We start from the raw sequence: 14,303 nt of genomic DNA, 5'->3' as shown, positions 1-14,303 counted from the left end.
GGGATGGTGACTCCAGCACCTCCCTGGGCAGCACATTCCAATGGCTAACAACTCTCTCAATGAAGAACTTTCTCCTCATGGCTGGGTGCTCTCCTGGGTCCCTGTCTCTCTTGAACTGGGGAGACCAAAGCTTAGTGTGGGCCTGACTTTGCTGCTCTACAGATACATTGGACCTGTTTTGTGTCCCTTATTTTCCTGAATGACTCTGAAACAAGAGCCCCTTCAGCAGGTTTAACCACAGGTTTCAGAGCAGTACTTACCCATCCAGACCTCTCCAAACTGACCAGCTCCAAGTTTCTTCACCAGTTTAATGGATTCCCGTGGAATTTCCCAGGCATCTTTATCCCATGGTTTCTGAGGCTTGGGGCTGATGCAAGCTTTTTCCAGCTTTCTGCACAAGCCATCTGATTGCTCTGGTTTTGAAAGGCAAAACACAAACCCCCACAAATCCATCAGACTTCTGTGCTCCAGGATGTGAGACAAGGGTTACAGCGACTGCAGGTGTGCAGCAACCAGCTGAAAAACGACATCCAAGCTACTCAGGTGCTTGGAGGAAAATGTCTCCTTGCTGGTGCCTTCACACAACCTCAAGCACCTCTGCACTGAAATCTGGTATTCAGAGACACAATGAAGAAGGAAGTGTCACAGCCACCTGGTTATCATCAGGTTATTAAGAGGGTTTAGTCCAAATTATCCCAAATAAACACAACCTGAGCTCTGCTTACTGACAGCGTGGTGATGAAGACACACACTGGGGCCAGGCTTAGGACCTGTGCTCTGAATTTGTCATTGCATTTTCTTGCAGCATGGTTTCAGCCACATGTGCATGCAAGCATAAGTAGGTCACTGTTGATTTCTCTTTTCCTCCAGACACTGACCAACTATAATGTGAAACTTCAGAATTCTCAGGCTTTCCAGCTGTGCCCAGAGAATTGCCACACAGCTAGCAGCTCACAGAAATCCCATGGCCAGGACCTCAGTGTGGCTATGAGACAAAAAAACATCCCTGGGTGATTTTCTGTCCTACCTTTCTCATCTCTCTGCAAAGGTACAAAAAAAATACCCCTGTGGTGGGTTGAAGTTTCCCCTCCAACATTTAACTTTGCCAGACAGACTCAGTTAGAAGCAACTGAAGCTGTATCTACAAGCAAAATCTACACTCTGCAATAAGGTTGGAAAAGACCTGAGAGATCATCAAGCCCAACCTGTCACCCAACACCTCCTGACTAACTAAACCATAGCACCAAGTGCTACATCCAATCCCCTCTTGAACACCTCCAGGGATGGTGACTCTACCACCTCCCTGGGCAGCACATTCCAATGGCAAATTACTCTTTCTGGGAAGAACTTTCTCCTCATTTAAGCCTAAACCTCCCCTGGCACAGCTTGAGGCTGTGTCCTCTTGTTCTGTCATAGGTTGCCTAGGAGAAGAGACCAACCCCCAGCTGGCTACAACCTCCCTTCAGGTAGCTGTAGACAGCAATAAGGTCTCCCCTGAGCCTCCTCTTCTCCAGGCTAAACAACCCCAGCTCCCTCAGCTCGAGGCTCAAGGTGAGGAGAAAGTTCTTCCCAGAGAGAGTTGTTAGCCCTTGGAATGTGCTGCCCAGGGAGGTGGTGGAGTCCCCATCCCTGGAGGTGTTCAAGAGGGGATTGGATGTGGCACTTGGAGCCATGGTTTAGTTAGTCACGAGGTGTTGGGTGACAGGTTGGGCTTGATGATCTCTGAGTTCTTTTCCAACCTTATTGCTTCTATGATTCAATGATTCTCCTAGCTGTGAATGCAAATCTCCTCTCAAACCCACAACCCATCTCTTTACAATGCAGGGCAATTCTTCCCAGAGCTTCAGATCACCGTGGCTCTGCTGAGGTGTTTTACAAAGCTGCTCTTTATTTCCTGCTGGGGCACCACAGAGCAAGCAGCATGAGGGCTATGATTATGGTAAGGAAATGACTTGGGTTCCATGCAGTTTTATTTTCCCTCTGCTAAAATGCATGCCTGGGCTGTGGAGAAATAATAACAACAATGATGATGGTAATAAAAATGATAATAATATCACCAGCAGCAATAATAATAAAGATGAAAAAGGCTGGGAACAAAACAAGAAAGCATTTCTTTTCCTTCACAGGAAATCATGGCTGTGTTCTAGCAACTCACTCACTGACTGGCTCCCACTTACTTTGGTAATGTTTGATCATATCATTGATGTTGGGGAAAGTTATTCTGGGTGAGATGTAAAACCCTCCGTTGTCCAGGCTCCTAATTTTGTAGTGCTTAATGACATCACCATGCTGAGGATCATAGTCTCTTATGGAGAGAGAATAGCTGCCTGTGGAGAAAGAAACAATGACCATCACCAGATAATAGATGAAAGCCTGCAGCGTCCACACATAACACAGCTGAGCCTCAGGACTTCACCTTTCTGTCTGTTTCTCTTTTTCTTCGCTTATTTCCTCAAAAACTCTTGTGCAATCAACAGGAGGAAGTCAGCCCTGAGCTGGCCACCAAAATGCTTACAGACACACTTTCTTTTTCAATCTTACTCAACACATTCAGGAGTTCCCTAAGCCAGACAGCTCCACATCCAACTCCCACTTCTGCAGGAAGTGCCCCCTGGCACAAGTGGAACTGGCTGGCAAAGCAAGGTCAGGGCTGTGCCACTCCTTGGGCAGAAGCTGACGTTCAGAGGTCAGTGTTGCACAGGGGGAACACACTGGATGTCATGGGCCAGCTGGCCTAAGGGCAGCTTGGAGGTGGCTGGGGTGCTTGGTGCCATGGTTTAGTTGATCAGATGGTGTTGGGTGATAGGTTGGACTCGATCTCAAAGGTCCTTTCCAACCTGGTTAATTCTAATTCTAATTCTAATTCTAATTCTAATTCTAATTCTAATTCTAATTCTAATTCTAATTCTAATTCTAATTCTAATTGTAATCTTTTTGGATATTAGAAAGACAAAAGCTATCCTTTTGGGTGTGGGATGGATGATCTCAAAGGTCTTTTCCAACCTGGTTAATTCTAATTCTAATTCTAATCTTTTTGGATATTAGAAAGACAAAAGCTATCCTTTTGGCTATGGGATGGACATTAGGAGGAAGTTCTTCACCATGAGGGTAGTGAGATACTGGAACAAGTTGCCCAGAGCTGTGGTGGAGCCCCCATCCCTGGAAACGTTCAACATCAGGCTCAATGTGGCCCTTGCACAGTGACCTAGCTAAAGATGTCCCTGCTCCCTGGAGGGGGTTTGGACAAGATGACCTTCAAGGGTCACTTCCAGCCTGATGTACTCTGTGATTCTCTCTTTTCCTGGTGATTTTTCTCATTCATCTCCTCCCTACAGAACTGCAGCAAGATCACACAGTAGCTACTCCGTGCCCAGTGCCACCTGACACAGACATTTGCTGAGGCAGACTTTATGTTTTAAACTCTGCTATCAGTTTGGAGGTGACATCCCTCCCCCACCCCCAGCCTACCTTTTAATGTCTCACTTTCCCTGATAAGGAAAGCTCCAGGACTATTTCCAGGGGCCAGCAGCTGTCTTTCAGCATCTTTTCTGGTTATGCCTTTGAAGAACCATCTGCCAAAAGCATTTCAAAGAGTCAGCATCACTTCTCTCCCCCACCCACAAGGATACACCACCAGGGTGAAGGAGTTGCTCAGCGCCCAGAGCCGGGCAGAACTTACTCTTCTGTTTCCAGGGTGTTTACTTTTGCTACATAGTTGCTGGGAATGAAGCCTTCCTTCCTGGTTGTGAGAGATTTCGCCCTCCACCATTCCCCCTGCCTGAAAAACAGAAACAACAAAGTATTCACTGCCAAGCAAGAGGGTAAGCTGCTATTTGGGTCCTGCTGTGCTGAGAGCTTTAGGTGCACTGGAGAGAGAAGCAGCATCTGCCCTCTGAACTCCAGCTCCCTGAGATGCTGTGGGCTCTGTTGGTCCAGAGAAGGGCAATGAGGCTGTCTGGAGCACAGCCCTGTGAGGAGAGGCTGAGGGAGCTGGGGTTGCTTAGCCTGGAGAAGAGGAGGCTCAGGGGAGACCTTATTGCTGTCTACAGCTACCTGAAGGGAGGTTGTAGCCAGGTGGGGGTTGGTCTCTTCTCCCAGGCAACCAGCACCAGAACAAGAGGACACAGTCTCAAGCTGTGCCAGGGGAAGTTTAGCCTGGAGGTTAGGAGAAAGTTCTTCACTGAGAGAGTCATTTGCCATTGGAATGTGCTGCCCAGGGAGGTGGTAGAGTCACCATCCCTGGAGGTGTTCAAGAGGGGATTGGATGTGGCACTTGGTGCCATGGTTTAGTAGTCATGAGGTGTTGGGTGACAGGTTGGGCGTGATGAGCTCTGAGGTCTTTTCCAACCTTATTGATTCTATGACTCTATGAATGGTTGGTCACTGTTACTGTGGGCACAGAATCATAGAACTGCTTTGGTTGGCAAAGACCTTTAATTAGGATCAGCAGTTCCAACCACCAACCCAAACCCACCATGCCCACTAAACCCTGTCCCCACCTGCCATGCCCATGTGTTTTTGGAACACCTCCAGGGGTGGTGACTCCACCACCTCCCTGGGCAGCCTCTTCCAATGCCTGACCACTCTCCTAGTAAAGAATTTGTCCCCATATCCAACCTAAACCTCTCCTGGCCCAACTCGAGTCCATTTCCTCTCATCCTGCCAACACCTTCCTAGGCATTTGTATTTTTCAATCTATCACAGAACCACAGAATCATAGAATCAACCAGGTTGGAAGAGGCCTCCAAGATCATCCAGTCCAGCCTATCACCCAGCTCGATCCAATCAACCAGACCATGGCACTCAGTGCCATGGTTTAGTTGATTAGGTGGTGTTGGATGATAGGTTGGACTGGATGATCTTGGAGGCCTCTTCCAACCTGGTCTGGTCTGGTCTGGTCTGGTCTGGTCTGGTCTGGTCTGGTCTGGTCTATTCTATTCTATTCTATTCTATTCTATTCTATTCTATTCTATTCTATTCTATTCTATTCTATTCTATTCTATTCTATTCATCCAGTCTTTTCTTGAAGATCTCCAGTGATGGTGACTCCACCACCTCCCCAGGCAGCCCACTCCAATGGCAAACCCCTCTCTCTGTGAAGAACTTCTTCCTAATATCCAGCCTGAATCAGAGAATCTGAGGGAGCTTGCTTACCATTCACACAATTATGTTATCAGGAGGATATCAGAACATTATCAAGTGAATCAGATGAGCTCCAGGGGGGGTGGAAATCACAAACCCCTCAGTACTGCCATACTTACTCCTCAATGACTTTCATTTTTTCTCCTTTTTTGAAGGACAAGTCATCTTCATGAATGCCATCATAGGGATACAGAGCTACCACAATGACTCCAGGCTCCTCTGATTCTGCAAAGGTAGAAAGCCAAAGGCAGGTTTGTGTCACTTCACAGCCTGTCACAGGCACAGCACCCAGCAGAAAGGCTCCTGATGAAAACCTACCTTCACTGACAAACCTCTGTCCTGGTAGGAGCTGGGCTTCGTGGTTTGCCTACAATAAAAGATATCTTTAATTAAGCAGTTTTAGATCCTTGTGACAATCTTACATTACATTGACATAGGATTCAGTTCAAGATACCTTCAGTTAAAAGGAAATGCTTCCATCTCCTCCCCTCCATCATTATTTTGTATCAAAAGCAAATTGCAACATGAAAATCTGACATTCCCCACTAGATTTTGAAGTGAGCAGCTTGGACTTCAAGAAGGTGTGACACAAGCTTTGTGACTTCAAGAAGGTGTGACACAAGCTTTGTGTCTTCTGCAGAAGAGGCTTTACAGAATTAACCAGGTTGGAAAAGACCTTTGAGATCATAAAGTCCAACCCATCACCCAACACCATCTAATCAACTAAACCATGGCACCAAGTGCCTCATCCAGGCTCTTCTTAAACAGCTCCAGTGATGGTGACTCCACCACCTCCCTGGGCAGCACATGGCCAATCTCTCCTTCTCTGAAGGATTTCTTCCTAACATCCAGCCTAAACTGCAAAATTGTTTTAGAATCATAGAACTGTTGGGGTTGGAGGGGACCTCAAGGCTCAGCCAGTTCCAACCCCCCTGCCATGGGCAGGGACACCTCACACAAGATCAGGTTGTTCACAGCCACATCCAGCCTCACCTTAAAAACTCCCAGGGATGAGGCTGCCACCACCTCCCTGGGCAAACCATTCCAGTCTCTCACCACCCTCATGGGGAAGAATTTCTTCCTAACATCCAATCTGAATCTCCCCCTTTTCTAGTTTTTTTCCATTCCCCCCAGTCCTATCATTACCTGACAGCCTAACTGTCCCTCACCTGCCCCATTTCCCCCTTTTTTCCCTCAAACCCAGAGCACCTGGGCTCTGTTGGGAGTCTCCTCCCACCCCAGGTGTGGCCCCTTTGCCCTCCCCACCCACTCCCCTATTTAATCCCTGCCAGGAAGGGCAGTAGCCCTAAGCTGAGCCCATCTGGGCTGAGGATCCTCCTCTCATCTCTGGTGAGTGCCTCTGGTGCACACTGGGTGATGGTGGTGGTGACTACAAAGGCCGGGGGGCCTGGTGGCCCCCCGGTTGTTAGGACCAGAATTGATGACTATTCCAATATCATCCACAGGTGCTGGCTGGGGCTCCTCACTGGGGCTGGTGAGGGTCATGCTCCTGGCTCTGGGATGGCTGCAAAAATGGTGGTGGTGGAGGAGCAGGAGCTGTTTAGCCAGATGATACAATGCTAGTTACTCTGCTTTTACCTGGGGGCCCCTTGAGTTTGCTCTCATCATTTTGTGCCTCATTTCCAGACCATTTCTTCCCTCTCACTGCTCCCTTTCAGAAACAAGGAAGGAAAGGATGCAGTGCCCTCTAACAGGGCAGTTACTAACATATAACTGAGTTGCAATTGCCCCTGCTCACTGCAAGGGGGTTGGACTAGGTGAGCTTTAATGGTCCCTTCCCAAACCATTCTGTGATTCCATGTAGCTGTCATGCTGAAGAACCACAAGCATGGTTGTGTTGCTAAGACTCTGCCAGAAAAAATAACAAAAATAGATAGTTTGTGGTGTGTGTATTGACTGAGATCACCCTGAGTCCACCACCAATGTCAGCTGGTGAGGGGTGAGAAGGGTGCCAGCCCCACCCGCAGAGAGCACGGACTTAGGGTAAGGGCAGCCAGGAAATGTGGTTTCCCCAGCACAGTGCAGAGGGTGGGGGAAAAGCAGCCACCAGTCTGCAAAACAGCAAACTCAGCTGTTAGCCAGTGCTCTTCCCCTTCCCAGCACTGCCCAGGCTTTTTCCTCCTGCAGCACAGCACTGCTTTCCTCCACCCTCCCATCCCTACCTTCAGTGAGCGCCAGGGAAGTTGCCTTGAGCTGCACAAGAATCACCTGGGCTGCCTCCAGCCTTTTTAAACACAATAACCCATGCAAAACCCCCAATGCCAATGCTTTTAAAAGCAGTTCTCAGCTACTGCAGGGTTTCTAACATTCCTCTGCAGAGGCAGAAGCCTTGCCAAGGATGAGTGCTGCCTTAAGCACCCTCAAACTACGACAGGCAAAGCCACGAGCAACAAACCACCGATTACTGCTGTTTATTTCTTCGATGCTTAGTTCACCGAGGGCGAACTGCAGAAGGCTAAAAGCCCAGTTGTGGGGTTAAAAACCCCCATTTGAATTGCTTCATGCACGTGCTTGGGATTGAAATGTAAGTTATGCCAGTCATGCTTTGATCTTGCTACTGGAATTCTCCCCTGAGACTATCTACTTACTGGCCTTTGCTGTTTATTGGACGTTGGATCCCTCACATAAATAGTTCGTTCAGTTTTACGTACTGGTTGGTTCTTCAAATCTAGCCCATCTCCATGCAGACTCTCTTTCCTTTTTGATTTTATACATCCCATATTTCCTGTTGGAACAAAAAAGGCATTAAACAAACCAAACAAACCCACCCCCATTATGCCCTAAAGCCAAGCCATTTCCCATCCAGTCCTCCGGGCCGTGCAGCCTAAGCTTGCTTCCTTTTCACACACAATAGTTCGTGGGCAGAGCAGCTGAAGGTTAGGGGCACGCATGGAAAGCTCTTTTTGGGGTGTGGGGGTTTTTTTATTCTCCTGCTGCAAAGGAAAGAAAAGATTTGTTTTGCCTGAGTCCACAGGTGAGGTGAAGATTTCAACTTAGTTATTGATCATCTCGACACTTCCAGATTGAGCAGCCCGTCGCCCCGAACCCCACACCCCTCTTTATGCCTCTCTGCAAGCTTCAGAACAGAGAGAAGAAAAGATAACTGCTGTAATGAAAACTTAATTCCTTGTGTTTTAGAGGAAAAGGCTGCTTTGGAAGAAGCAGGGGAAAATTCCAGTCCAGATGATGAGGTGCAGCTGGAGTTAGCCCCACCTGTATCTCCCCACCTCATCCTGCGCATGCCAGGCTGGCAGGGAGCTCTGTTTGACTCTGTTCCTCGCCTCACAGGAGGCTGCTGACTCGTGCAGCCCCAGCCCCATGGCTGCTACACGGCTGCTGTCATCTCCAGTAATGAATCTCCATGCTCAGACAGGGCTGTTGCTCTGAAACAGCTGAGGTGAGGGCACAGCAGCACAGGAGGATTTCTCCTTCAGCACAGTTTGGAAGGCTAATTCTTCTCTCAGGATGTGCATCCATGCCCGACCAGATACAGCTGTTAGCATCTACATGACTGCAGCCTGCCTGCTAATCCCAAGATGTAATTACACAGCACTTCAGCAGGCATACCTACAGCATTACCTCTAGATCCCTCCCTCAGAGGACAGTAATTATACTTACTCTTCAAAGAATCCACTAGGAACAATATTCAAACCTCTCCTTCCTTCTTCTCTCTCCCTCCTTTCAGGTCAGTGCTCTAATGCTAGGTTCACAGTCACATTTTTCCCTGGCAGGCACACACTCTCACCCCCTCCCTTGCTCTAATTAATCTTTAAAGGCAGATCTTTGAAGAACAATGTAAAACCTAAAATAGGAGCCCAGTGCACACATGGGCTCAAGAAACCAGCACTGACTATAAAGCACAGCTGGAGAAGCTAAAGAGGAGAGTAACACCCTGTGCTCCATCTCACTTCTACCTTCATCTCTGGGATAGAAAAGGTCATTGCAGTTAACAGTTGCAGCAGCAGAGGTGTCCACTTGCAGACACAACTGTTCCTTGTGCTGGGGTCTTACACACCCTACCCTTACAGGCAGGAAAATCAGCCAGAGTGGCCCAAGTTGATATTTGGCCTTGTACTTTTGAACAATGCTGATAATAACCACAATCCCAACTGACTATAGTAACAAGCCCAGGCCACAAGCACTCTCACAGGGCAGGTCTCACTGCGTCACATCACCCTCATGTAATCTTCCATCCTGCCATTGAGGAAGCACCACATGATGACAGATGCACTGCCCTGTCCACAGAAATCATGGAATCACTGAAACATTTCACTTGGAAGAGACTTCTAAGACCATCAACCCAACACCTCCATGGCCATTAAACCCTGTCCCCAAGTGCCCCATCTATGTGAGGAGAAAGTTCTTCACTGAGAGAGTTGTTAGCCATTGGAATGTGCTGCCCAGGGAGGTGGTGGAGTCCCCATCCCTGGAGGTGTTCAAGAGGGGATGGGATGTGGCACTTGGTGCCATGGTTTGGTCATGAGGTCTGTGGTGACAGGTTGGACTTGATGATCTTTGAGGTCTCTTCCAGCCCTGGTGATTCTGTGATCTACATGTTTTTTGAACACCTCCAGGGATGGTGACTCCACCACCTCCCTGGGCAGCCTGTTCCACTGCCTGACCACTCTTGCAGCAAAGAAACTCTTCCTAATATCCAACGTAAACCTTGCCTGAAAGGAGCTGAAGCTTTTCTTCTGCTTCTTTCCTAAACACAAGGACTGCACCTCCTCTCCTACCATCTCTACAAATCATCTGTCACCTACCCCCAAGAACTCTCAAGTGTCCCTAAGGTTGCAGCAGTGATGAACTGTGATACTGGCTTATCATTGCTCCCCTTCTCATCTTCTCTTGAAATAAGACTAAAAGGCATCATACAGAAAATCAATAGGCAATGACCAGGCATCATCATCCCACTGAGGCAGAGAAGAGTTTCTCCTCTTGTGTGTCCACATTTCAGTGTTCCCATACTTGTTTGAAGGCACTGAGGGCTCTTTCAGCCAGATTCTTCCCTTGGAAGCTGAACTCTTTAGATGTTTAATTTTGGTCTGTGGGCAAACCAAACCAAGTCCAAACCACCCAGATTCTTCCAAATTCTCAGTTCTACATGGGTTACAGACCAGCTGTTTTGAAATACTGAGAAGGATTTAAATATATATATATATAAATGATTTATATCTAATAGAGGATGACTCCTGTTCCGCAGTTAATGGTTCCTGGGAGCATTTCTCTGCACCCCCAGGCAGGTTGGGGTTTGCATGCTCACATCAGCAAGCCCAGTGTTCAATTACCTGCTGGATCTGCAAGGTCAGGTATTTAGCCACCTAAGTGCTGACCTTTTTGACCTTGGGTAGTTCTGCTTCTGCAGAACAAAACAGCTGAAGTGGAGGACATCAGGTAATTGGATCCAAGTTGTCAGCCAAAAATCCCTTTCCCCTTCAGAGGCTGCACCTTGCCCAGCGCTGCTGTAAGCTCAGCAAAAAGCCTTTTTGCTCCCATTTTGTTTCTGCAACTTAAAGCACACAAACAGCTCTACCTTAAGCCTGCTGTGAGGAGGTTGTGCTGTCAAAGCCAAGGTTTGCATTTGTTTGTGACAGTAGCCACGAGGGATCAGTAATGCCAAGGTACAGGGGCTCCATAACCCCACAGGAGTCTCCTTGATGTTGTGTGAAGTCTCACAGTGTGGGAGAGAATAGATGTGATGGCTTCATAGAGAACATCCTGAGCCTCACCACAAAGCACTGGTGTTTGGTTTTCTCCTCATGGAGGTGAAATCCTGTGGTTCTCACAGGACTCAGCTAGGTCTCCATTACCAAGCAGCCCCCCAGCTGATGCTGAAACCCATAGCTGCTTCAGGAGGGGTTACTGCCCAGTTCACTCCAGCACAGCCCCAGGGGCTGAACATTCATTCAGTAGGAGCAAGACCACAGCAAGGCTTTAGCCATCTGCATCTTCCTAAAGCAGTACCAGTCTTGTACACATACCACAACACCAACTACAGCCCAGCAAGCAAGGACAACTGCCTTGGGAGTGGGACCCTGACCTAACTAAACTGCTGGTGGAGACACATCCTGAGACTTAGAGCAACTGCCTTGGGAGTGGGACCCTGATCTAACTAAACTGCTGGTGGAGACATCCTGAGACTTACAGCAACTGCTTTGGGAGTGGGACCCTGACCTAACTAAACTGCTGGTGGAGACACATCCTGAGACTTACAGCAACTGCTTTGGGAGTGGGACCCTGATCTAACTAAACTGCTGGTGGAGACACATCCTGAGACTTACAGTTTCATTATAAAACAAGCCTTGCAGAATCTTGCAGAAGCAGCATATGAAAAATACCCAAGCTAATGCTTAGCACTCTGTGTAGATCGATATAGTTAGGTTCATGATCTTCAATTTCATGTTTAACTTCGTGGCTTTGGTAATTTCTAAACAAACAGAGGCAGACAAAGGGAGACAAAGCATAAACAAGGTTGAAAAATAGTTTTCAAGCAGGAGAAGAAACCAGATCAATGAGCACTTGTTCTTTTGATACTGTGAAACAAAAGATCTTTGAACTCTTCAAAGGCCACAAGATCTTACACTGCTGTACAGGCTAAAGCTGCGTGCACTCAGCTCCAGGCTGCATGTTTCAAGCTTCCCCGAGAGCAGGCAGTGCCCAAAGGATTCATCACTGCCTTGGTTACAAAAGTTCCTGCTCAGCTTTGGCAATGCCAGTCGGTCTTGTTTCCAGCACAGTGTTACACAGTAAGGTTTTTAACTGAAATCTGATCTGGGGTCTTTCCCAGGGTGTTGAGAGCAGCGGCAAAGCAAAGATTCACAGGGCAAATACAAACCACAGGCACTGGTGGGAAGGTCTCAATCACAGAATCACCAAGGCTGGAAGAGACCTCAAAGATCATCCAGTCCAACCTGTCACCACAGACCTCATGACCAAACCATGGCACCAAGTGCCACATCCAATCCCCTCTTGAACACCTCCAGGGATGGGGACTCCACCACCTCCCTGGGCAGCACATCCCAATGGCTAACAACTCTCTCTGGGAAGAACTTTCTCCTCACCTCCACACACATTGTACTGGCTTTTCAAATGACAAAGTCCTGTCCCATTACCAAAGTCAGCTTCACAAATGCTCAACCCTAGCAGATTCCCTGTGCAAAAACAAACCAGAAAGCAGCTTTGAAACAGAAAGGAAAAAACCCCATGTGTGTGCTGTGTACATCTTTTAGTTTATACAGTAGGCACAGGGAGAATCTGAAAGGGGGGAAGTTCACTAATGCATAAATAAAACACTTCACTCAGGTGCAAAAATCTCTATTTGCATAGCTCTCTGTTGCTGTAGCAGCAAGGAAGCCTTTTGAGCAGACATAAAGAGAGTATGGTAAGCAAAGAGCAATCCAGAGAGCACAGCACCTCTAGAAGGGAAGCTACATTAGTGTTTGCAGACCTTAGAGGGAATGCTTTCAGTCTCTGCTCCAACATTTCCCCTTCCAATTGCTTTGCAATACAGGAGACACTGCTTTCTAACCATGCTTCTCATTTATTTCACACATAAAAGAGAAACTCTTAATCAAAAGAAACTCTATAATCACAGAATGGTGGTGTGGGGTTGTGTGTGTGCAAGGGACCTCTCAAGATCATCTGGTCCAACCCCCCTGCTAGAGCAGCATCACTCAGGGTAAGCCACCTAGGAACAAGTCCAGGGGAGTTTTCAATGCTGACAGAGTCAAAGACCCCACAGCCTCTCTGGGCAGCCTGTTCCAGGGCTCTGCCACCCTCAAAGTGAAGATTTTTTTTCCCCTTATGTTTACATGAACCTCCTGCGCTCCAGTTCGTGCTCTTTGCCTCCTTGCCTGGCCCCATCCTCTTGACACTTGCTCTTTAGATATTTATAAGCTGCACCAGGGGAAGTTTAGGCTCGAGGTGAGGAGAAAGCTCTTCACAGGAAGAGTTGTTAGCCATTGGAATGTGCTGCCCAGGGAGGTGGTGGAGTCACCATCCCTGGAGGTGTTTAAGAGGGGATTGGATGTGGCACTTGAAGCCATGGTTTAGTTGTCAGGAGGTGTTGGTGACAGGTTGGACTGCATGATCTCTGAGGTCTTTTCCAACCTTATTGATTCTATGAATAAGATCCCACTTCAGTTTCCTGTTCTAAACAGCCCCAGGTCTCTCAGCTTGCCCTAAGGCAGCTGTTCCAGCCCCCTCAGCATCTTAGTGGCTCTCTGCTGGACACTACCTCCTACAAACTGCTACCAAAGTAACAGCTTCTCGCTGCAGGAAAAGCACATTGCATCACACAGCTACAACAGTCCCTGCAGCAGGGGGCTCCATGGACACCAGTGTTGATGTCTGCAGAGGCATTTGCCTTGAATTTTCACTCTGAATCCCCTATCTCATCTTGCATCACCTGGGTCTTAACTCCAAAATGGCCTGGGCTGGGCAGGTGGGTGGCAGGGACTCCTACATTGTTCCAGGGTTAAAAGCTGTGGTCTGTCCCTAAAACACCACTGCTTCAGCAGTGCTCTTTGCTACTTCACCTGCAGAGCAATGGGGCTGAAGCCACACTAGCACCTACTGCATGCAGTTGAGGTTCATGTGACCACTCCCTGTCCGTCCACCAGCAGCAGCACTTGAAGTTTCATTTCCTCCCAGGGCTTATCCTCTGCGTCACCTACGAAGCCAATCTCTTCTGTTGCTCTGCTCATGGGCACAGCTACTCTCCACCTGCTGATTCTGTTACCCATGAGAATTCAGTTCCTATAAGATTCACCTGACACACCTGGGCTTTCCTCCAGCCCAGTCATGTCTTCATGAAAATGATCCTCAGATCACACAGGCTCACAGGATGTTAGGGGTTGGAAGGGACCTCCAGAGATCATTGAGTCCAACCCCCGCCCCTGCCAGAGCAGGACCATAGAATCCAGCACAGGTCACACAGGAACACATCCAGATGGGGCTTGAAGGTCTCCTGAGAAGGAGACTCCACAGCCTCAATGGTTGTGCTCTGTGACCCTCTCAGTGAAGAAGTTCCTCCTCATACTGAGGTGGAACCTCCTGTGCTGCAGTTTATATCCATTACCTCTTGTCCTACAGTTTAGAGTGGCTTCATTTTAGCCTTGGCAGAAAAATGCAAGCCTTAA

At 48.1% G+C, this 14,303-nt stretch overlaps 1 protein-coding gene across 7 annotated transcripts in view; it reads right to left on the bottom strand.

Annotated features, from left to right (window-relative positions):
* Positions 1-14,303, bottom strand: part of LYN (LYN proto-oncogene, Src family tyrosine kinase) — a 50,827-nt gene that overhangs the window by 18,968 nt on the left and 17,556 nt on the right. For 5 of the 7 annotated variants that reach the window (XM_068166741.1, XM_068166734.1, XM_068166737.1 and 2 more), the window contains exons 2-8: positions 7,752-7,888; positions 5,461-5,509; positions 5,262-5,367; positions 3,680-3,778; positions 3,469-3,572; positions 2,178-2,327; positions 261-413 (exon numbers count right to left, since the gene is read on the bottom strand). In XM_068166741.1, coding sequence (XP_068022842.1) covers positions 261-413; positions 2,178-2,327; positions 3,469-3,572; positions 3,680-3,778; positions 5,262-5,367; positions 5,461-5,509; positions 7,752-7,883 — 793 coding nt within the window. In that variant the 5' untranslated portion in view covers positions 7,884-7,888. The remainder of the gene's footprint in view (positions 1-260; positions 414-2,177; positions 2,328-3,468; positions 3,573-3,679; positions 3,779-5,261; positions 5,368-5,460; positions 5,510-7,751; positions 7,889-14,303) is intronic. The other 2 variants (XM_068166738.1, XM_068166740.1) reach the window with 1 other exon arrangement.

Source organism: Melanerpes formicivorus, unplaced genomic scaffold, assembly GCF_026170545.1.
Source record: "Melanerpes formicivorus ecotype bairdi unplaced genomic scaffold, bMelFor1.0.p_v2 SCAF_105, whole genome shotgun sequence".
Taxonomy (NCBI): domain Eukaryota; kingdom Metazoa; phylum Chordata; class Aves; order Piciformes; family Picidae; genus Melanerpes; species Melanerpes formicivorus.
Note: the sequence above shows the minus strand (reverse complement) of the source record. Positions and strands in the feature narration are given on the sequence as shown.